The sequence below is a fragment of the Patella vulgata genome, chromosome 3 (genome assembly GCF_932274485.2).
Source record: "Patella vulgata chromosome 3, xgPatVulg1.2, whole genome shotgun sequence".
Lineage (NCBI taxonomy): Eukaryota > Metazoa > Mollusca > Gastropoda > Patellidae > Patella > Patella vulgata.
Window position 1 is genome coordinate 67,150,082 of NC_065881.2, and position 24,011 is coordinate 67,174,092.

Here is a 24,011-nt window from a genome sequence, read left to right on the forward strand (position 1 = left end):
AGCATTCACTCTATTTCTATTGATAAAACTGACAAAGATATGGGCCAATAAATCGTACGAAACTTCTAGAAGACCTGAACATACGTCATTCAAGCAAGATGGCTGAAGAAGGTGGGAAAAACGAAAAAAAAGTTTAAAAAAAAGACAGAAATCGTAAACGGTCAACGCATGGACCTTATGATATTATAAGGTCCATGGGCAAAGCTATAAAATAAGTCGTTAGAGTGGATTACAATTGTCCCACAGTTGGTTATAACGTTTTCATCTTCATCACATATTAGGCCTAATCACATCAGTAGTCCCACATTTCAAAGCAAGAGAAGGGACATAAATAACAACTTTTCAAAGGGACATCTTCATTGAGTTAGCATGTTCAAACTTGGTGTAGGTGTTTATTAGCTAGATGCCTTGATGTAGCTAGGAGAACGTAGCTAAAAACGTTGAGATATACTGATGGTGCTTGTTTTTAGCTACGATTGGGTGCCTTTTAGTTTTAAGTGCCCAAGTGGCAAACTCAATTTCTTTATTAATGCATGTAACATCTTAAAAATAAGATAATTTTATACTATTATGATTAATTAATCTTACAGAGGCCAATGTAGTGGCACAACTATCGTTTAACTCCAAATATTTGCGTATTAATGAAGTGTTCTTTTCATCCGACATTCAGGGCATCCCGTTTAAGAATGGTGTTCCTATAAGTAAAAGCTTAATACCTCGATGTGTCAGAAATATTATAAATAATAATAATCGATCTTTGTTTTAATGAAAAACATGGTCAATTTTGCTTATTGAGGCCCAATATGATTTGTGTTGGGCTTTTCTACATTGAACTATATAGCACCATCTCTTATCTCGAAACACGGAGGGCTGGGAGATGAGGTTTGTTATCTAGCCTTGATGGAGTTCGAAGATGAGTATTTTCTGCTTATGCTAAGCGGAGATAAGCAATTTGATTGATTGATGCTTTGGACATGATAACTTTGGTTCTAATTAAACAAGTGTTGAAAATTAGTGTAGGTAGCTAGGGGGTCTATAATTTCATTATATTAATATCTTGACTAAGTTCGATAATGAACACTTACTGCTCAGGGTAAGCAGAGCGATAAACAATTTGATTGGTCGAGATTTTGGAGCTCGATAACTTTGCATTGAGAGTGGTGAAACTTCGTGTCCCAGTTTCATTACATCAATACCTTGACTAAGTTCGATGATGAGCATTTTCTGTTCAGGCTAAGCAGAGACTCCAGTCTGATTGCTCAAAACTTCGGAACACAATAACTCTCCTAATTTAGGTAGAATGTTCGAACTTGGTGCAGGTGTTTATTAGGCGAATGCCTTGACACTGTTTGATCATGCGCCTTTTCCACTAATGCTAAGCAGAGATAAGCAATTTGATTGGTTGAGATTTTGGAACATGATAACTTTGGTTCTAATTGGGTGAGTGATGAAACTCAGAGTGTAGATTCATTATATCAAGATAAATGTGTACTTAATTATGTGTCATCTATAGCAAATGCTTCAAATTATTTTGAATTCGGTGCTTGCCATTTTCAGATGATGGAGATGAACCTTTGTTGGTTGGAGTTGAACTTCTTTCAGTGTTAGTTGAATCAACCCTTAGTTTAGGTGTTATTCCTCTGGCAAAGAAAACAGACAGATCTTTACCATTGACACATTTAAGAAAAGAATTAAATTCCTGCATTCCCAGTCTGCCATCAAAGTTTATTTTTTGTACCAAACAAAGGTAAATAGATTTATATCTGCTTGAAACTAGAAGATATGATGTATTGCTGTTATTCTTCTGTGGCCGATTATTATTGGATTTTTGTGAAATTGTTGTTGTTCAGATTGTTTGACCACACATAAGAGTAAGTCCTAGGTGTGCATAAATTATTTAAGGACTGTGGAACTATTGCCAATGTGAGCCAGTTTTTCGACTGATTTTTTCAAACAATCTATAAGAATAAGACAACATTTAAAAACAACTCGCATTATTTTAACAGCTGTTGGCCGAATGCTTTTTCTGTTTTATGAAACTGTCCAAAACAACTAGTGGTAGTAGTGTTTTGATCATTTACTAATTTTATGTTTTAATCATATTTTGTATTTTAGATGGCCAATATTAGAATCTCAAGAATCTATGATAAAGATATCAACTGTTTCTTCAGAAGACAATGTTGTGTACATCAAACATAAATATGGTGAGAATTAAATGATAAAATGTACTGGTCTGGTTTTAGTTTTAACTATAATGAGTCTTCACCATGCATTACAACATGTATATCAAATTTTAATATTCTTTCTCGCATATTTTGTGATGTTGTGTTTGGCCTTAATCTTCGTAAATTCCTTGAGAGTACAATATCTGCCACTTCTCAGGACCATCAAAATATCTTCTTCAATTTATATTTCTTTTTTCATTTGCTTCATTTTTGGTCATTTGAATTACCGCTAAAACTATATTTACTAATGATTTTGTTTCTTAATTTATTTTTTTTAGATCTGCCTAAAATTGGAATTAAAACAAGGTCAGGCCTTGTGTTAGGTTTTGTTTTTGTTGATTTAAACAAAAAACTTCATCAAATGAGATCTTTAGTCTCTGAAGAGGTAAGGCCTGTTTATACTGAATGCAGAGTGCAAGGGTGTCATTCCACATCAATTTGACCAGCAGGGGAACCAACCATCATCGATTTCGCTCATATTCAAAAAATTCTGACTATTAAACATTTTGCAGACAGTTTTCATGAGAATTGAACATGTATGTAGGGTGCCCCACCATAAATAAATATCTCCAAATATCTCGACAATTACACACAGTATCTATTTATACACCAAGACTTAAATCAGTTTCAAACATTTATAATCACTAAATAAACGGTCATGTTGTACTTAATAAGCTATGACCATTTAATCATCCATAAATAATACACTGAAAGATGGTTCTGAGTGTCGGCCATAACATCCGAGCACATGTGAGTATAAAATAGGTTACGTGCCCTTGTTTTGAAAGCAGTTTAGCTTAACCAGTCTACCGACCATTCTACGTTTGATTAACAGGCCGGGATAATCAAGACTACTATTTTACGAAACATAACAGAAAGCTTGAACAATAAACTGAATTTAGAAACATGCACGTTGGGCAACTCAACAATTGTTTTAAGAACCTTGTAAAAGTAAAATGAAACTACCGCTAGTATTTCAGAGATATTATTTGTACTAAACCAAAAGATGCCGCTCCTAATTGTACAGTTAATGATAAAGCAATTTAAAAAATAAAACGAAAGTAAATAATAAGCTAAATATTACTGCTATTCAGGATCGTCAACAATAGATTTTTTACGGCTGTAATAGTTGATAGATGTGTAAAGAATTGCACGTGCGATGGTTATTTATAGTATCATAGGCTCTACCGCTGAATATTATCATAGTGCGTAGTGGGAGAGAAATCGGTTCGAGATAAGCCACTGAAATGTGTACATTCGCCGTGTCGAGACCAACTTTCTGTACAGAAAATTTTGGGTGCACGGGTCACCCTAATGTATGCTGAATATCCTTTTCGACGTTTATTCAGAGTTAACCAGTTCAAATATTTTTAATTCGAAATCGAGAAAAAACACCCTCTTGAATTTATGATATGTTATAGTACACCTATTTATTAACCAGTAATAAAAAATTCAGCCGAATCCATTTAGTCCCACATCGATTTTTGGTTAGTTTAAAAAATAGCTTCAAAATATGATATTTCCATGCATGCGCACTGAACAAAAAATCAGATCTCTGATTTGAGACTATATTTGGAATCAGCGTAAAGGTTTACATATAATTATCAAATTTCAGCTTGATACTTCAAGTAATTTGGAAATTATTGACATATTTTCATTTTTGTGGGTGCACCAGTTTCGAAACACTCACTTCGGAAAAATGTCTGCAAATTCTTTAATAGTCGGAATTTTGGAAAATATTTTGGATCGAGAGGTTTCATAAGGTGAAACTTCCATGAAAAAATTATGAGTGAAATTGATGACGGTGGGTTCCCCCGCTGGTCTAATTGACGTGGAATGACTGAAGGTCAAAAGGCATGCATGGTCAAAACATCCATGTGCTAGTTTCATCATTCGAGTTTCTGTGTATCGCTGCTTTCCGTACGAAGATGACTTATGGAAAAGGTCACAGTGGTCACTGGTGCCATTTGAGGTTGCAGTTGCCCTCAGTATAAATGGCCCATTACTGTGCTGATTTAAAAGTTGAATCATAAGCAGCAATGATTCATTTCTGTTATGAATATTTATCAATGAAATTTGGAGAAAAAGAACTTTGATGCCTTCTCTACATTATGTTTCAGATAGTGATGTTAAATGAATTAAATGATAATTATGTGTTTCTGGATGCTAATGGTTGGCCTGTTAGAAGAGAACTAGAAGATAAAACTGTTGTAATGGAAGTTATAAACAATCACTGTGTTACTATTGCCAGTGATATGATTCAAGTAGAAAATCTCATTTCATCTGATTTAAATTATAAAATGTCTTCTGTGACATCAGAATCACTGAAAATGCCACCCAAAAAGAAAATGAAAAGGTTAGTATTTTAATTAATTAGAAACTGGAAAAGGGTACGGCAACACTCCCTTAGACAGTAATTAAAGCTGGACAGGCTGGTACATCTGCGTGGAGATACCGGCGGGGTGGAGTAGAAAAATAAAATTAAAGAATCCCCGCTCAACAGAAAACCACACCAGACTTGTAGAAGTAGAGGATCTTGTTGAGCAGGGATTCTTTAATTTTATTTTAATAATATTCGTTTACATCCATGTGAAACTAATCATCTTACAAGTGATAAACTTTTCATTATCAGTCAATATCATAAATTTGACGAGTACTGGCAAAATATGTCGGAATGCACAAAGCACTGTTCTTAATCAGCTGTTTTTTGTCAGCTTTAGTCAATTGATGTGTAATCTAGCCGATGGTAAAACAATGAACCGGCCACGATGGTATCATAAATCAATATACATTAGGCAAATAACAACAGGTTAATTATTACTTATTAATTAAGAAGTCAATCAACTTGCTTGTCGGCGACAGTTATCTTAGTGAGAATCCACCATGTGGTTCATTATCCAAGTAATTAGCACATTTAACGGTAATTTTGATAATCTGGTTAAAAAAAAAAAGGGTGGTTGATTATTCATACCAGGTTCAGTAAGTTGCCTTTACTTTTTGAAAATAAGCTATGTGGTGAAAGAAGACCATCTCGGCATGTTTTTAATATACTGTTTTTTGTCGGCTTTAGGCGATTGATGTTTGATCTAGCCAATCGGTAAAACAATGAACCAGCCACTATGATGTCATAAATCAATCTACTTTTGGCTAAATTACAATGGGTTAATTATTACTTGTTAATTAAGAAGTCAATCTGCTTGCTTGTCGACTACAACAACAGTGATACCATAGTGAGAATCGGCCATGTGGTTTGTAATCCGAGTAGCCTAATTAGCACATTTAACGGTAATTTTGATAATCCGGTTAAAAAACAAAACAAACTAATTGTTGATTATTCATAACAGGTTCAGTAAGCTGCTTTTGTAAAAATAAGCCACGTTGTGAAAGAAGATGATTTCGGCACAGTTTGCCAATCGAGCGTCTTGCATACCTATTCTTTATACCCTAAGGATGATCCCTATTGTTTTTTTGATGAATGCTCGACCCCCAGGGACTGAGCCACACCCATTTTTTCTTTGTGTGTTGGCTACAGGCCACAATTCTTAATGGATCATCTTGGAAGTTGGCATATTCCTTATAGCCTAAGGACAGCAACTATTGATTTTGCTGCATGTCCTGACCCCCAGGGGCAGAGCCATGCCCAATTTTTGTGTTTTTTGTCTACGAGCTGGAATCCAGAATGTATCATCTCGGAACATGGCATATTTATTCCTGTAAGGATAGCAACTATTTATTTTGGTACATGTGCTGACCCCCAGGGGTGTTGTACCACACCCACTACAGGTTGCTATAATTAACAGATTTTGTTCAAATTCAGCATATCAATCATTTCAATAACAGGGTGGTACCTATTTATATTGTTCCATATCCAACCTCCAGGGTAAGAGCCACGCCCAATTTTTGTATTTATCATCTACAGGCTGCAATTCTGAATGGATCATCTTGGAACTTTGCATATTTATTCCTTATACCGTAAAGACAGCAACTATCTAAATTTGTGCATGCCCAGACCCCTTGGGCGGTGTCACACCCATGTTTGGCAAAACAAACCCAACGCCTAGCCTTCTTTGCCTCTTGTCATATTACAGTCATTGCAGCCATTTCATATTTCATTCTCTTCATTTTAAAAAGTGCCATATCAATGAAAGCAGGAATGTGGACGTATATTGCAGCGTTAGCGATGCTCTAGTTTTTTATAAAATTTGGCTACAAAGATCTATTGACCTCTTAATTCAGTATGATCTAAAACACCATAAATGGGTGTAATTGCCTGGGAGGATAATATGAAGGCCTAATGTCGTTCAGGGTGTTGGTGACCAAGGGATTGTAGCAAGATCTCTTCAAATATTTGTATAGGTTTACCATTCAATTGCGCCAATACAGGTTAGATATTTCTGTATTGAATTTATACCATTAATGGTATTGGAAATGTATTATTATATTTTTATTACAGAATGCGTGAGTTGACATTTTGTACAAGTAAAGACATCAATAGACCCTCAAGTTCTAGTGAAGTTAGCTGTAATGATGTAAGCTTACAATCTAAACAACTGTTAATTAGTTATGTGCGAGCTGAAGCTGCAGAGCATGCCCTCAATCTGAAGAATGAGTTATCTACCCTTGGATTTAGTGTTTATTTGGTATGTATTTGTTTTGAAACTTTAACCTAAAAGTATAAGTCCAACCTCGTGGGTTGAAATAAAGATATATAACATGTTAGATCTTTTCTCTCTCACTAGTTTGCAAAAATGCCTGATTTAAAGGAGCTAATATTTTGGATCTAGAAATTGACACAAATGGGTCGCAACGTATATAATAATGTAATGCGAATGTATATAAACTGATTTACATTCAATCGTTTCTGTTTTTACTGCAATTTCTAATCAGTTATGTTCGGTGAAATACGCCAGAAGTCTCAATCCAATGGTAATCTCTAGCGTCTGGTTATTCCACTCTATACCAATAGTATTTATTGCGCATGCTCTCCAGATAAGAATATGACGTAACCGTTTGACATGACTTGTGGAATATATCTAGCCTCTTTCTACGAGTCCCTCGTTAAAAATGGCGCTGAAATGCACCATGGTACACGAACCATGGTACACAATTCGTGTACCAACGGTAAAATGTTTATTTTGTCTTAATTATTGAATATCAGAAGCCCATCTTTTCCCCGTAAGATCACAACATCAATGTTGATTTAAATTGACAAATAATGCGTGTTTTCAATGTCGAAAATTTTGGATGATATTGAGTTAGAGACTTAGCTACTTTAAATTATGAATCTACTGTATTTTAGGATGTTGATGAAATTAAATCTGGCGTTGATTGGCAAGATTCATTAAATTATGCTGTTAGTAATTGTCAGATATTCCTACCATTGATAACACCACAATATGGTGAAACACAGTGGACAAATAGAGAGGTAGTATTGATAATCCTTTAAAAAAAAAACATTATTCATAACAGGTCCAGTAAGTTGCCTTTGTGAAAATAAGCCACATGGCGAATAAAGACTATCTTGGCATGGATTGTGAATCTTGGGATTCATGCTGTACAAATCCCAGGTATATATTAAAATAATAATTGGATCACATATTTGATTGTTTCACTGACTAGTTGTTAGTTAAATTTAAATAGTCATTGAATAATGCCCTGTTAGAGCACCGAATATCCCAAGAAAGAATCTCCAATGCAGAATTACGATGACATGTGACATGCATTGGTTGCAATTGGGTAAATAATTAGATCGATGCTAGATTTAGTTTCAAATAGTGTTTATTTTTTTATTTTATACACATGCTGACAGAGGCTTGAATTTAACCATATTGTCCTTATTATTGAAGGCCATGGCATAGTTGTACAGAATTTTATTTTATAAAGCAATTTCAGTTACGATTGTCACATGATCATTGTGCCATTTGTCTATCATGATCTACGAATGAATAAAAACTTTGCAATTTACGTGATAGACAAAAAACAACATTATTGTGTTAAATATGAAGAAATTCTATGGTGTCGTATCAGCTTATTTTGGCTACAGCATTTTCTGATACTGACTTTAGTAGAAAAATCCTAATTTCGATTGATGTATTTCATTACAAACATCTCTCTTTATTAATCGAATAAACAAAGACCTTGTCGTTATTTTTTGTTGTAATTACATATATTAGCCTGTTCAGAATACAACATTCTCCATAGATTACCAAGAATTATTTTTGTTGAAGTCTGGTTATATTAAAGGGGAAGGGAGCTTATAATTGACCTCATTTGGCCGGTCTCATTCAAAATAGATTAAGAACCCTATTCTAGACTATAGTATATATCGGTCATTATAACAAATAGTCTGTCTTATCAAGCCTGTATAAGATTATGAAATATGCAAATCTCCACATCTCGTAAAAAAAATATTAAGCAGTTTACTCATATCTCCTTAATGGGAAGCGACTTTTTGGAACACTTAAAAAAGTAACAATATGCTAAGGTAAAAGGTTATATCTGTATATTGTTTACTAGGAACAAGGCTACAGAAGCCAACAACTTAAGCTAAATTCTATAGAATTCAGAATGCTCATATTATAGAAGTGGTTTCTAGAAAGTATGTCCTGGCTAGTGACTAGGAACAGTAAATCAATATATATGTTCTTCTTTGTCACCAATAATGTTAGGACCTTAAAGTATGGGAATTGTATTTTTATAACTGTTGTACTGTAAATTGAATTATGTATTGGCAATGTTGTAGAACAATCTAACAACATACATAGAACCAGACTAGTCTCCAGAGCAGAGGTTGTTTTAACCAATGTGATGAGGATTACTATTTTTTTTTTATGCAACATGAAGTCGATAAGTGATGTCTTAAACGACTGGCTGTTATAATGGTTGATCTTCAGGATACTCAGTCTACAAAACACTAGACATTTCAAACATTTTTTTTTTTATTCTTTCTTAAAGATCAAATTAGCTGATGTATTAGGTAAATATATATTACCAATCAATTTCCTGGAACATTGGCCACCACGTTGTTTAGCTATACAGTTTGCTACAACTCAGTATATAGGATGGAAAACACCAACTCAAATTTCTACAGGTATAAGTTATAAATTATACTACACTGATATCTATTTGTGTGTACTGAATAGCTTTTATATCAACGTGAATCTTCACTTAACATTGACAATAATGTTTTTTTATATTGGTGGATGTGGTCAGCAATATAGTTAATTATTGTGGGATTGGCTGAGTGAGTTGTCTAATACTTCAGGTGTGTCGTTGATGCAAGTGGCATTGTTTCAAATCCATACTTATACCTGACAATGAGTAGGAATGCTTTGTTGATTTTCTCACTGCCAAAGACCTGTGCACACAAGTGAATTATTTACATAAAGATAAACCATATTTTAGTCCTAAAAGGACCTACTATAACCCATATATCTGGTTGAAATTGGTGTCGCTGGTCTATCTCACTGAAACAAAGAATCCTATTGATTTTCAAACTTTTTGAAATTTAATGTTATTGGCTTATGTTTCATTGCCTTTGCGACTTATGTTTAACGGATTTTAAACCCAATTTCTCAATCTCTATTTTGAGTAATTTTAATTTTTTTTTTTAGATATTGCAGTATATGGAGAATGTTATGCTAAAGATATCCGTTACTGGGATACCAAACATATAACCCTAGTTGCTGAATCTATAGCAGATAGATTACATCAAATTGTAGATAATGAATTAGAACGATTGCCATCTCTAAAAAGGAGGGTAGGTTATTAATTCTATAAAAATTGTTGATATACAAAAATTATGTTCTTGAAATATATGTTGGTTAGAGTATAATGAAAATATCAGTTATTACTGAGAAACTATATCAAACATAAAGACATGATTCTAAAACGTAATATTCTCAAATTTAAATTTATGGTAGTAGTTTCTTTATTCTAACTGATAACCTGATACAGTTCAATTAAAAATATTTTTGCAGAAAACCCTGATGAAGACATTTTGTGGAAAATTACCTAATGGTGTTGTATCTCAAGTATCTGAAGAGAGTACAATATCTGAAAGTAGAAGACCATCTGTTGTGATATGTGTTCATCCATGTCAGATTATATTTGTAAGTTAATACAGAACCTATAATAGCATATTTAGACAGTGGACTCACAGATAGAGTATTTAGGGTTAAACTGGTATCTTGTATTTTGCTGAGCAGTTTTCTAAGTGAAAGAAATTTATATATATTATTGCATGTCTTATCCTTTATATAAAAACTGTCAAAATTTAACTAGATTTGATGGTAAACTAGTCCTGATTTAACTTTGATGGTAAACTAGTCCTTATATATAATTGTAGGCTGGAGAGATAAAGAAATGGTTGAATAATGAAGGTTATGATGTTTGGTGTTCTACTGATAGAGACATTTCTATAGATGATTCAGATACTCTACCAGCAAGTCAGGACAGTAAGATAATATTTTTCTTACAGACTTGATCATTCCGGTCTATATTGTTTCTGCCTCAGGTAAAACAAATATAGTCAAAATCTAAATTTATATACATGTACAGTGTCAAAGGTCATACAGAGATTCTCATAAGCCGTAAGATAAGATAAGGATTTTTTATTGTATCCAAACATCCATTGAGGACAGCATACAATATAAACATGTACATAAATTTATAATAATATGACAAATAATATTTACAAATAAGACAACAGTAATTTTAACCTAGTTTATATATATATATTTACTAACATGACAACAGTATGTAATACACATTTACCACAAACAGGTTTGATAATGGCACAGCAATTTAATACAAGTATGTTGCATGAGTATAAATATTATAAATAATTCATTGTAAACTGATGGATTGAGACATCAATTCCAATAAGCCAATTACCATATACACAATGGCTATTATTTTGTCTATATCAATATTTGTTGTTGTCAAAGCAACGACAGTAGGCTAAAAATCAGCAAGGCTATTTTTCTTACCAATTTATTAAAAATTGTTAAGTTTAGCGTAACAATGAACATATGTTATTTAGATTAGGTCCGTTTATGAGACATCTATCAACTGTTTAAGAAAAAGTACTAATTTTTTTCATCTTCTTAGAGTTAGAAGTGCCACGGTGGCTAAGTGTGTAAGACGCTGGCTCGCTAGCCTGGAGGTCACATGTTAGATCCCGGTGTTGGCCGAGAAAATTCATCAGGTTTTTCCAGCGTGTTTTTCCCTTGTCAGTGGTGCAGGACGGAGGGTCTGACAAGGATAGCTGTCTAGTTGTTTGGATGGGATGAAAAACTGAGGTCCCGTGTACACATTGGCGTAAACGTAAAAGATCCCTTGGCAGTTGGAATTCGATATAAGAGTAGGCCGTAGCGCCGCTGTCAGGTCAAATTTCCCTCATAGCACACTGTATTGCGTATGCCTGTCTTGATTACCACAGTCGGAGCAAAACTTTAAGACGTTATTTTCATTTTTTTAAAGCTCATAATTTAAATTGATGAACATGCTTTTATTCCTTCTCAATTTAAACTAAACGGCCAAGACTGGTTTGAATAGTACAGTTGTTTACCCAAACAAAAATTATCTTATCATTCCAAATTAAATGACAAATTTCTGCATAGCAAAATTAACTACTGCACTGCATATTTAATTCTCTATCCCGACATGTATTACCAGTATACATATTATATATTTTTTTTTTTTTTTTTTTTTTTTTTTTTATAATGTAGGTAATGAATATAGTAAAAATGGTGTAACAGAAGTTGATAATGAGTATATCCAGTGTTTTCAGGAAAAAGCTGATCAAGCAGATGTAGTTATGGTTATTTTGTGTAAACAATTTGCTTCATCTCGGACATGTCAGCAACAGGTTAATATATCAATTAAGAAAACTTTACATATATACTAAATATGCCATATATTTATTGGAAAAAGTAACTAACCAATAACTACTTTTGTGGGAATGTATCTTTATTGGAAAAAGTAACTACGGTAACCAGTAAGTACTTTTGTGGGAATGTATCTTTAATAATAAAAAAAGTCTTCTAGCTTTCTCCGTATGATTATTTATAAATCCTGCGGTGGTTATCAAACAATTCCATAAACACCTCTGACACAAAATATATAATACCACATTTGTTTTTGGGTTTTTTTATGAGCAGGTATATTATTGTGAACATAGAAAAGAAATTATACCATTACAAGTAGAAGATGTTTGTTTACCAGGCTGGTTGAGTATGTTAATAGGATCTAAAGCATTTCAGGTAGAGTAACAGACACAACAATAGAGTTAACAAGTAAATATGCATATTCTAAAGAATACAAAAAGTACAGTAAAAGTGTTCAGTTACCTGTATGTGCACTTCTGCAATAAAGGAAGTAATATGGGGTCATCAATAAGAGTATACATGCTCTATCATTTGTCATGATTCAGACACTGTGTAAGATTGAAAAGGGAATTGATTAATAAACACTTTGCTTCTTTATTTGATTTAATATTTTGATTTCTATATAGCCTACATGTTATATGGTTTTGTAGGCCAAGGTCCCATTACACATTGGCGTGCACATAAAAGAACCCTTGACATTTGGAATTCTTAGTAAGAGTAAGCGGTAGTGAATAATTCCCTCTTGGCACAATATGTGCTCTAAGCCCATCTTCATTAGCCCAAAACTGACACAGTTATATGGGACAACAATCACTGGTTTATTATACACAAGCACAACGTTTCGATAAGTATTCTCTTATCGTTATCAAGCACAATGACATTTAGTAAACTTGAGGGTCTATATATATGTACAATGTGAAACCATACTTATTACTAATGATTAGAAGAGATAAACAATTCACAATGTCACTGTCTCTACATCTCATAAGAAAAGTTAAGTTATTACACACTTGAATATATTTCCCTTCTAGTTTACTAAGCTGACGTACACACTTAACTGCCTCATCCCCATACTGATGATGAATATAATCCTTTAGTGTCAGTTTTGTTATGTTTCCAATTGCTAAATGCCACTAAAGGATTATATTCATTAGCCCAGTTGGTGCAGAAAAGTAGCACATTAAACCCCATTTCATTTTAAATGTCAAAAGTGAAATATGGTCATATACTGTTGTCACCTCGTCCTCCATCTGTGTGATTGATTTGATATTTATACGATTTTTGATAATTTGAACAGCTAATTAAAGTTATCATCTGATTATTGGTACATGTTAAGACTAGAAATTTGATTATTTCTGATAATTTCTTCATGAGTTGTTTCTTGAGCAATTTTTATTGTCTTGTAAATGTTCCTATTTCCTACAAAAGAATAAATGTGCAACAACCTTTGTGGACTGTTTGGATGACTTAGCTGCTGTTTTATTGCCTGGAAACCTATCTTTTTTTAAAATTTTTCTAGCATGTCAATCAAAAGGGTTATAAGAAATTACTTCATTCCCAAATTCAAAGATGTGTAGATCCAACAGCTAAAGATAGTCTACAGAGAGAAATCAACCTGGCAAAATCAAATGCTGCCGTAAGAACTGTATTAAATATTTCTTAAAATTAAAGTTTGTTCATACTTATGGTCATTTAAATTGAACCGGTAGTCATTTATACCTCCATAACCTAGTTTACAAAAGTTGATTTGATTTAAATAATGCTTAGGAGATAAACACCTCCTGTTTCGCATTTAGAGGGGTGTTATTGTCCAATAGACATGTCCTGAGATCATTAGGACCCAAGACGCGTTAGCATCGCAGGTTCTAATGTAAAATCTCATGACATGTCTATTGGACAATAACACCCCTCTAAATGCGAAACAGGAGGTGTTTATCGACATTGTAACATGCTATTTTTTAGAATTTTTAAAGAACTTATTTTATTGTGTAAACTTCAAAATTCGTCGTACTGCAAATCAGTTTTAGTGACGTAAAAACCAAAGAAATCAATTTTGACGTAATGAAAACGTCGTGACGTAGCGGGGTAACTGGCTGCTCATGTTAGATTTGGTCTCGCTTATCGTCTGGTTGCTATACTAGCTATATGAGTATAGACATACAAAAAAAACCCTAAAATTCTCACTTCATTTTTTTAAAAGTAGTTTTTGAAACAAATTTATGTTTCTGTAATAGATTTTTGAATATTTTGTTGTTTGTAGCTGTTACCTGACAAGGGGGTTGGCGTTTCAAGTTCATCTTCGGGCATATCTCCAAATATTTCATCTAAGTACCGAGATCAAATTTGATTGTCTCCATTGTGGTTATCGCCATTAAAGTAGTACGCATAATATTAATACGCAGTGATTTTTCTAATCTAGAGGGGTGTTATTGTCCAATAGACAGTGTCTAATCGACCAATCAAAATGCAAGATTCACCCTAAGCATGTTACAATTATAAATACCAACTCCTTTGCAAGTATGTAACTACTGTGTTAATATTGGTTTATGAGAAAAAATTGTCAAAATCCATATTTCAAAAGTAAAGGTAACTTTTATCAATAGCCTTGAATATGTTATTATCCCATGTTACTGTGTCTTAAGAAATCAATCTATAGTTTCTGATCAAATTAATCTAAGAACTTGTTTTTTGTTCACAGATTAGCCATATTAAAAGAGCTATAAAGAATCCTGCCAGTATTTATATATCAGGTAGCACGAAATTCTACAATCCCAACACCGAGGAAATATGCAAGTATGTCACTAATAATTTTAACCAATTAAATCAGAATCACTCAAATTGTTTACTCCACTTCATCTTGGTCTCTGGGGCTTTATGTCTGCTTCCAAGGAGGGGGATATTCTTCATTTTCTTGTCGAGCTTAACATTTGCTTCCATCTAGGATAATATCACAGACAAGAGGGAGATTTTGCAAACATTTGTTTATAAGGTATGTTGGGTAATGCAATCCTAATCAGCCTACCAATCGAAACCTGTGATACAGAAAATCTTTGATCATGTAGACATTTGACTGGATGCCTAATCCAGATGGTTAATATTGTGCTGTTGTCGTGTTAAAGAGACCAACTGAAAAAAATTGACAAAATTTAACCTCTGATTTTAAATAGTAGGACGTTAAACCCCATTTCATTTCATTTTATGTCAATCGAGTAGACAGACTGACTTATACTGTCATTGCCTGCGTGCATCAGCCATTAGATCAACACATAAGAAGCGCTCCTTTATGTTACTTACTGTTTTCATTAGCCCAGTCGGACAGAACAGTATGTTGTTAAACCCCATTTCAGTTCATCTCATGGCGGGAGTGGGGGGGTTGGATGGCCGAATGGTTAGCGCATGCGTGTTGTATTATAAGGTCTGTCATTGAGTCAACGGGCATGGTTTCGATTCCGAGGTTGTACGTGGCAAGGACTAGGGTCGCCTGTCCATCCTTGTGGGTTTTCTCTGGGTCCTCCAGTTTCCACTGCTAAAGCCCCCTATGCGCAAGCAAATTATTGAAATAAAATTGAACCATATGTTAGTCCCATATGTAAGTTTATGTTGAACCCCATTTCTCTTTCTATATTTCATTTCATTTTATGTCATTCGAGTAGACAGACTGACTTTTATAGTCATCGTCTCCGTGCGTTTTGTGAACATTCTACAGACTACGTTGTTTAAAATCCGATCATTTTGAACTTTATATTTTACATCGGTGAGATTTTGATGTGTTATTTAGATTAGTGAGATGATGACATATATTTCAACAATTTCCATTAATTAATTTTGATATCTTCTATAAATCAGTGTTGTTGTAATATTTGTTTTAAGGTCTGTAGGTTTACATTTAAATCAGTTGAAGAACATAGCTGTAGTTACTGGTGGTTTTCATGGTGTTGGTGAAACTGTTAGTCATTCATTCTATAAAGAAAATGAAAGATTAAAGAAGAAAAATCAAGTATGGCATATATTACCAGAAAAAGATCCACAAGTATATATTTTTCATATTACCACAATATTATTGACAGGGGATTGTGTATGTGATTCAAATAATGAAATGAAATGGGGTTTAACGTCCTGCTTTTCTGCTCTGACTAGGCTAATGAAGACGGGCATACGACATACAGTGTGCAATGGGGAAATTTTGCCTTGACAGTGGTGATACTGATCAATCTTGGTTATTTCGAATTCCAACTGTCAAGGGTTCTTTTACTTGCATGCCAACATGTACACGGGGCCTCAGTTTTTCTTCCCATCCAAACAACTAAACACTGTTCCTTGTCAGGTCTTCCTTCCTGCAACACTGACAATGCAGACCATGCCTGAAAATTCTGAGGAACTTTTTCGGCCAACATCAGAAGCAAACCGATACCTCCTGGTTAGTGAGTCAGTGTTTTTACTTACTGAGCCACTGCGGCTCCAGGGGATGGAAATAATAAAAATTAGCATTTATAATGTACTACCCAAATCACCACTTTCACGGCCAATATCGGGAGCAAACCTGAGGCTTTCTGGTTAGCAAGCCAGCATTTCACTTACTTAGACACTGCGGCTCCAAGGGATGGAAATAATACAATAAATGTACCATCCAATTCACCACTTAATAGAAACAGTGGCACACTATTGAATCCCCCCCCCCCCAAAAAAAAACCTAATACCTCAACAAATTCCATAGAACAGACAGTAGACGTTAAAGTGCTTTAAGACGGTAAATTTCTTTATGGTTCACTCAAAGTGACATGAATTACGATGGCTGTTAGTAGGTTAAAAACTGCATTTCTGTGTTTTGGTTTGTAGTTGTGAATAAAACAAAGAAATTCAAAAGTTTATTTAATTGTAAGTTCCATTATATGAATATAGCATGCACTTGTTAGGAAAATGTAGCTCAGTAGTTAATTGGAGCTTTGTAAATTAGATAGATTAATATTATTTTTTTCATTTATCATATTGTATTATGTTAATCCTGTATTTAGGATCGGCATCTTCAAGGTAGACAAGGTACAGATGGTAGATTTGAAATCATACCATTTGGTAAAACATTATTCTGTGGTGATGATGTTCATGAGAGAGAAACTTTAGTAGCCAGATCTTTTGATGTTTGTATATTGATTGAAGGTTAGTTGAAAAATAAGATCAAACCATTTTGACTGCATTGACTGGTCTGGAGTGATTTAGATGAGACAGAAATTTTGAAATACTGGGTATACAATGTAATGCCTTGAAAAACTCCAGGAATTTGAAGATGGGCAGGCGTACTGACTACTGAAATAAAAATACATTATTTCTTTTGAACAATTTATCAGAATTTGATATATAAATGAGATGTCTAAAGTAGATCTATACTTAGGCCATATAACAAGAGATATTCTAGTTCTCATGTATTGCTGCATCAGTGGAAAAGGTCTGCATGTTCATATTTTCAGCGGTAAAGCAAGTAACTGTCTTACAGACAATCAAGTATGTAATCTTCATAAATGTTATTTACAATCAAAAATGGCACTGGCAAGAAATTGTGACCATCCATTTATCCACTAAATTTTTATAAGTCTTTGAAATGCATTTTTCCGTGGACAATAATTATCCTGCGAAATAGCAATGAAAAAGAAATAACTGATATTATATGAGATGGGGATGAGAGATGGAAGAAGTAGTATTGAATACTAAGTATTCATATTAGAACAAAAAAATCCATGCTTATGTCTGTAGACTGTAAGACTGAATGAACAATTCTTTGCTGCTTGTATTTTGCTCGTCAGAATTTTTAGTTGATGTTAATAGAGGCCAGAGAATTAGGTCACCAGAAGTAGTTTCTCAGCTTCAGAAAATAGTGTCAGTAAGTTTCCATTCCCTTTAATAGACTTCAACTCCAAATATTTTTATGTTCTGTAGCATACAGTGTTCTGAATACAAAAAAAAAAGGTGAAGCTCGCTATTTTTTATTTATTTCCCATATGGTATTCAAATTTATGTCAGTAATATTCCTACAAAATTAAGTGTTTTCATAATACGATAGAATGAAAGCGTACTGCCCTATACCTGCTTCAAATTCACGTCAGTAATAATATTCCTCCAAAATTACATGTCTTCGTTTATACGGCAGAAAATGAAAGCAAAACGTCTGTGCTAAGAATAGTTTGTGATGTCGAAACATTGTTTGTCTTCTTTATAAAACGGTATTTTAAAATTCCAGTAGGAGAAAATTTTAGTCATGGTTGTAAAATAAGATAGTAATTATGTAAGCCAATTCCTCAAAACAGATCATAGTTATCCTTTGACAAAATAAAACTAAAGAAAAATAAAAACAAGCAAAGTGAAAACATTCCCTTCTAAATTTTTCGAATGATTGTCTGAGAAACAGAAAAATAAATTGGTATGACCTTATATTTACTTCTATTTGAGCTAATTCCACTTGAAAACAACAGATGATATGAAATGAAATGTTATATTTTATGAAGGTGGGCCTGGATCAGCACATGAAACAGAGCAGTTTGTATGGAATGATAGAGTAGTTATACCTGTTAGATGTACAGGGGGCGCTGCTGGTGGGAAATTTAATGTCCCAGATAAAATATTTCAGGTGAATATATTAAGTTTATGTAATGGGGTTCAATCCAGCCTGGGGAATATTTCTAGAAACAAATACATTTATCAATATTTTGGAAATGAAAAATTTTGATATAAATATAAGAAATATTTTCTAAACAAATGTATGTGAACAAGGGTCGTCCCAATCTTTTTGCAGAGTATTACGAAAGTTTTCTAATATCTCTGTAAAAGATGACTGTCTTTAACATGTGACGTCACATCACGCGGTGTCAATCAATTGCTCCATGGCACATGCATTGTTTACATAAGATGTTACTGGTTCGGGCGGAATGGTGTCTTTTACTCATTTTACTACCCATTTACACAAAATAGGAAATAATTTTTATCTACAAATACTTCAGAAGTCTTTATTTATTTTTCTAATACATAAAAAAAAAATGTTTTAGAATTTAATTGCCGGAGGAAAAAAGTTAATATTTGGGGCTCATTAAGTAATATTGATGTTATACTTATAGGTGATTGTAGCAGTCTAGCGAATATTCACTGCTGATCAGTGTGGAGTCGTCCATTGCATAATCCTATTCTATTATTTCAGCTACCTCAGGGTGTAAATGAAGATGATTGGTTAAAACTAAGTTCTAAAAATACATCACCTGATCAAATTGGCCAATCAGTGACCAATATTGTAGAAAGCCTGCTGGCAAGATTATTGAATGAAGATCGACCATCAATTATCTCATCAAAAATGGTGTTTACTAGTAAGTCACCTAAAACTCCATCACCAAGTATATCTCCATCCACTGCAAGGCCATCATTATCAACCATGAAGACTGTTTTGTTAGGATAAATCAGATTCTAATTATGTTTATACAATTTTAATATGTACAGGGATGACTTAACCTGAATGTATGCTTTCACAATTCTGTGATTAATTCTATGAAATAAAAAAAAAATTCAGACTCAGGGCTCACAACTGTTTAATTATAATTTTGCAATCACCATTTGTATGCAATCTTAGGCAAGGGCACAGTTTTCTGTAAAGCCAAAAAACATTCTCCAAGATTATTATTGGCAACACTGATATGGTTTCTCACTTAAATATGAGTAACAAGTTCCATTTATATCAGCCATTGCAAAAATGAAAATTATGAAAAAACAAAAATCAGTTTACACCCAAGAAAGACAAAATTTATAATTGGTTTGTCAAGAAATGACTAAAAAAATTAGTTGCATGTAGCAGCTTCAACCTTTTTTCAAATTAAATTCAAAATTGTGCCCAACTTTTTAATATTTTGAGTTCTGTGTATATATTTTAATTTCATCGTACTGTAGAATATAAGAATAGATATTTCTATGTTTAAAAGGTCCTTTACAACCTTTAAAATAATCAAAACCTTAATGATTTTACAAGGAAATTGGCTTTATTAAACATGCATTATGCAAGAGCAAAATCTGCTTATTACAAGTCTTTCTTTAGGCTTGAAATGTTATCTAAATTATCAATTAGACATTAATTAACTTATCCAGACCATAATAAACTCTTGATGTCAAGGCTAGCCTTCGATGTTGGCTGGATTAGATTCCTATATGCCGCTAACGGCTATTGATAATTAAATCAGAAAAAGTGGATAATCGAGACTATGCTGTTTATATTAATGATTTTAGTAATGATGACCGAGACTATGCAAAAATTTCACCCGCTTCTTTCTCGGCTCGTAGTGGATCAATTTGACTGAAATTTCCAGCAAATTACCTTTACACTATCTAGTTTTTATACGCCAAAAGTTATCATCCGATCTTTCTGAAATTTACATGCATTATTTAAATTAGTGAAACGAAGAAGCCTATTGAATTTCAGCAATTTCCATTTATTACGTCTAGAGTTATGGCCCTTGTTTCACTTTATTGAACCTTGTGAACGCTCTAACGCCAAAAGTTATCATTCGATCTTTGTGAAATTTATATGCATTATTAAGATTACTGAAACGAAGAAGCCTATTGAATTTCAGCAATTTCCGTTTATTACGTCTAGAGTTTTGGCCCTTGTTTCACTTTATTGATCCTTGTGAACGCTTCAACGCCAAAAGTTATCATTCGATCTTTGTGAAATTTACATGCATTATTTTAATTAGTGAAACGAAGAAGCCTATTGAATTTCAGCAATTTCCATTTATTACGTCTAGAGTTATGGCCCTTGTTTCACTTTATTGAACCTTGTGAACGCTCTAACGCCAAAAGTTATCATTCGATCTTTGTGAAATTTATATGCATTATTAAGATTACTGAAACGAAGAAGCCTATTGAATTTCAGCAATTCCCGTTCATTACGTCTAGAGTTATGGCCCTTGTTTCACTTTATTGATCCTTGTGAACGTTCTCACGTCAAAAGTTATCATCCGATCTTTCTGAAATTTATATGCATTATTTAGATTGCTGAAACGAAGAAGCCTATTGAATTTCAGCAATTCCTGTTTATTACGTCTAGAGTTATGGCCCTTGTTTCACTTTATAGATCCTTGTGAACGCTCTCACGTCAAAAGTTACCATCCGATCTTTCTGAAATTTATATGCATTATTTAGGTTACTGAAACGAAGAAGACTATTGAATTTCAGCAATTTCCGTTTATTACGTCTAGAGTTTTGGCCCTTGTTTCACTTTATTGATCCTTGTGAACGCTTCAACGCCAAAAGTTATCATTCGATCTTTGTGAAATTTATATGCATTATTTAGATTAGTGAGACGGAGAAGCCTATTGAATTTTAGCAATTTCCGTTTATTACGTCTAGAGTTATGGCCCTTGTTTCACTTTATTGATCCTTGTGAACGCTCTAACGCAAAAAGTTATCACCCGATCATTGTGAAATTTATATGCATGAATTAAATTAGTGAAAAGAAAAAGCAATTTACAATAATTACTTCTAGAGTTATTGCTCTTGTTTCACTTTGTTAAACCTTGTTTATGCTCGATTGATAATAGTTATCATCTGATATGTATGAAATTTATATGCATCATTTAAATTTGTGAAACAGGTCTATTGAATTTTAGCAATTTCCGTCAATAATTTCTAGAGTTATGACGATTGTGAACGTTTGAATGACATGTGATCTGTATGAAATTTATATGCATAAATTAATAAAACGAAAAAGCCTGTCAAATATCAATAATTTCTGTAGATTACTTCCAGAGTTAAGACCCTTGCTTCAGTTTGTAGAACCTTGTAAACCCTCAAACGACAAAATTTATAATCTGATCTGTATGGAACTGTCTTATAAAGGCTCCCAATTACCTACAAAGGAATAAATATGCGACAACCCTTGACGACCGCTCAGACGATTTAGCTGCTGGGGGTGTATGTTTTGTTGCCTGGCAACCCATCTTTAACTATTATAGCGAGAACTGCCATCTCTTTATCTTATCTCCCATAATGTATCTTTAATGCAATCTGATTAAAATACGGATTTAAGTTTAGTTCCATTTCTTTTTGCTTTTGATATAGAATTGACTGGTTTGCTTGGAAGTTTAAGTCCAGAGTCATGTAAACTGTTTATATTAATTTTGTTTGGCTTACAACCACTCACTTGGGGACTCCCAGAATTTCATGCATAGCTTGAATAAATAGAACATTTCATTGGATAATACCACATATTAAAGATACCTTATGTAAGATTTAGATAATAGCTGATAGTTCTCGCTATAATTGTTAACAAATAGATAATTAAAAGGGAATATGTTGAAAATTTGTCAATTTACTTCATTCACAGCGGAGTTCTCATCGTTTGCAAAACAGCGTAGTCTCAATTGCCATTGCTTCTGTGTTATGATAATAAACAAAGTCTTGATTATCCATTAAATCATTAACTGCCAGTCGTATTTAAATCTGTTGATTTATATAACATTTGAAGCCAAACGAAAGGTCTCTAGCTGTTGAATAATGCATCTTAAAACAGTGCTGTTTATTTAAATAAAATTTGAGTAAAAAATGAGTTGAAATGGGACCTGTGATTTAATCAGATTGACTATGGTGCTATTACTCTTTCAATTTGTTGACAATAATATCATATTATTTGTCATATTGTTATAAATATATGTACATGTTTATATTGTATGCTGTCCTAAATGGATGTTTCAATACAATAAAATCTTATCTATCTGTTAACCATATATGTGCCCAAAATTGTTATTTGATAAGCATTTGTACAACAGCTTTTAGTACATAATATTGTTGTTTTGAATTTTTATTAGCTCATTGATTGTTATAGTTTATTATGTTTTGAAATTTCAGATTTTTTTTTGTTTCCTTATTTATTTAGTATTTTGCTCATGTTAAAACATTAAATAGTAACAACAATTTTTATACGCCCACATTGAAATGTGGTCGTATATTGTCGTCACCCCCGTCCGTCCGGCGTCCACAATTGCTTGTGGACGCTCTAGAGGCCAAAGTTAATATCCGATTGACCCTAAATTTATACACAGTGTTTAAGGTCATGAGAAAAAGAAGCCTATTGATTTTCAGCGATTTCCGATAATTACTGCCAGTTATGACCCTTGATCACTTTGAAAAATCTTGTGGACACTCTAGAGGCTAAAGTCAATATCCGATTGACTTTAAATTTATACACAGTGTTTACGGTCATGAGACGAAGAAGCCTATTGATTTTCAGCAATTTCCGATAATTACTGCCAGTTCAGGCCCTTGATCACTTTGAAAAATCTTGTGGACGCTCTAGAGGCTAAAGTCAATATCCGATTGACTTTAAATTTATACACAGTGTTTAAGGTCATGAGACGAAGAATCCTAATGATTTTCAGCGATTTCCGATAATTACTGCCAGAATTATGACCCTTGATCACTTTGAGAAATCTTGTGGACGCCTTAGAGGCCAAAGTTCATATCTGATTGACTTTAAATTTATACACAGTGTTTAAGGTCATGAGACGAAGAAACCTATTGATTTTCAACGATTGTGACGCTCTAAAGGCTAAAGTTATCATCCGATTGACTTCAGATTGATACACAAAGTTTAAGATCTTGAGACGAACAAGTATATTGATTTTCAATGAATTTTTATGACTTGAACAGCTAAATCCATAATATTAAAAGTTTTGTATACAAAACATTAGCATGGGGCAGAACTTTATAAAAACCAAACAAATTCTAATGGTTTTCTGATAATTACTTCATGAATTGTTGCTCTTAATCAGATTTTAGTGTATTATAAATGTTTTATTACCGAAAAAAGTAAAAATATGCGACAGCTCTTGTTGACTGCCTGGATGATTTAGCTGCTGTGGGCGTAAGTGTTTCG

General features: G+C 33.3%; 1 protein-coding gene and 1 long non-coding RNA gene across 2 annotated transcripts; one reads left to right on the forward strand and one right to left on the reverse strand.

Moving 5' to 3' along the window:
• Window positions 1–3: 3 nt before the first annotated feature.
• On the forward strand, window positions 4–21,016 carry LOC126815732 (uncharacterized). The gene is made up of 19 exons (XM_050541629.2): window positions 4–111; window positions 1,558–1,747; window positions 2,116–2,204; window positions 2,504–2,610; window positions 4,346–4,581; window positions 6,679–6,865; window positions 7,525–7,650; window positions 9,180–9,315; window positions 9,839–9,984; window positions 10,205–10,336; window positions 10,573–10,681; window positions 11,957–12,096; window positions 12,389–12,490; window positions 13,635–13,751; window positions 14,814–14,908; window positions 15,986–16,145; window positions 17,128–17,269; window positions 18,610–18,731; window positions 19,296–21,016. Exons 1-19 carry the CDS (start codon window positions 99–101, stop codon window positions 19,545–19,547), a joined length of 2,601 nt encoding a protein of 866 aa, XP_050397586.1. The 5' UTR covers window positions 4–98; the 3' UTR covers window positions 19,548–21,016.
• LOC126815745 (uncharacterized) lies at window positions 15,828–19,516 on the reverse strand. Its single transcript, XR_007678046.2, has 2 exons — window positions 19,354–19,516; window positions 15,828–16,075 (listed from the first exon to the last, which is right to left on the reverse strand). It is a non-coding gene; the product is annotated as an uncharacterized LOC126815745 (long non-coding RNA).
• Window positions 21,017–24,011: the final 2,995 nt, after the last annotated feature.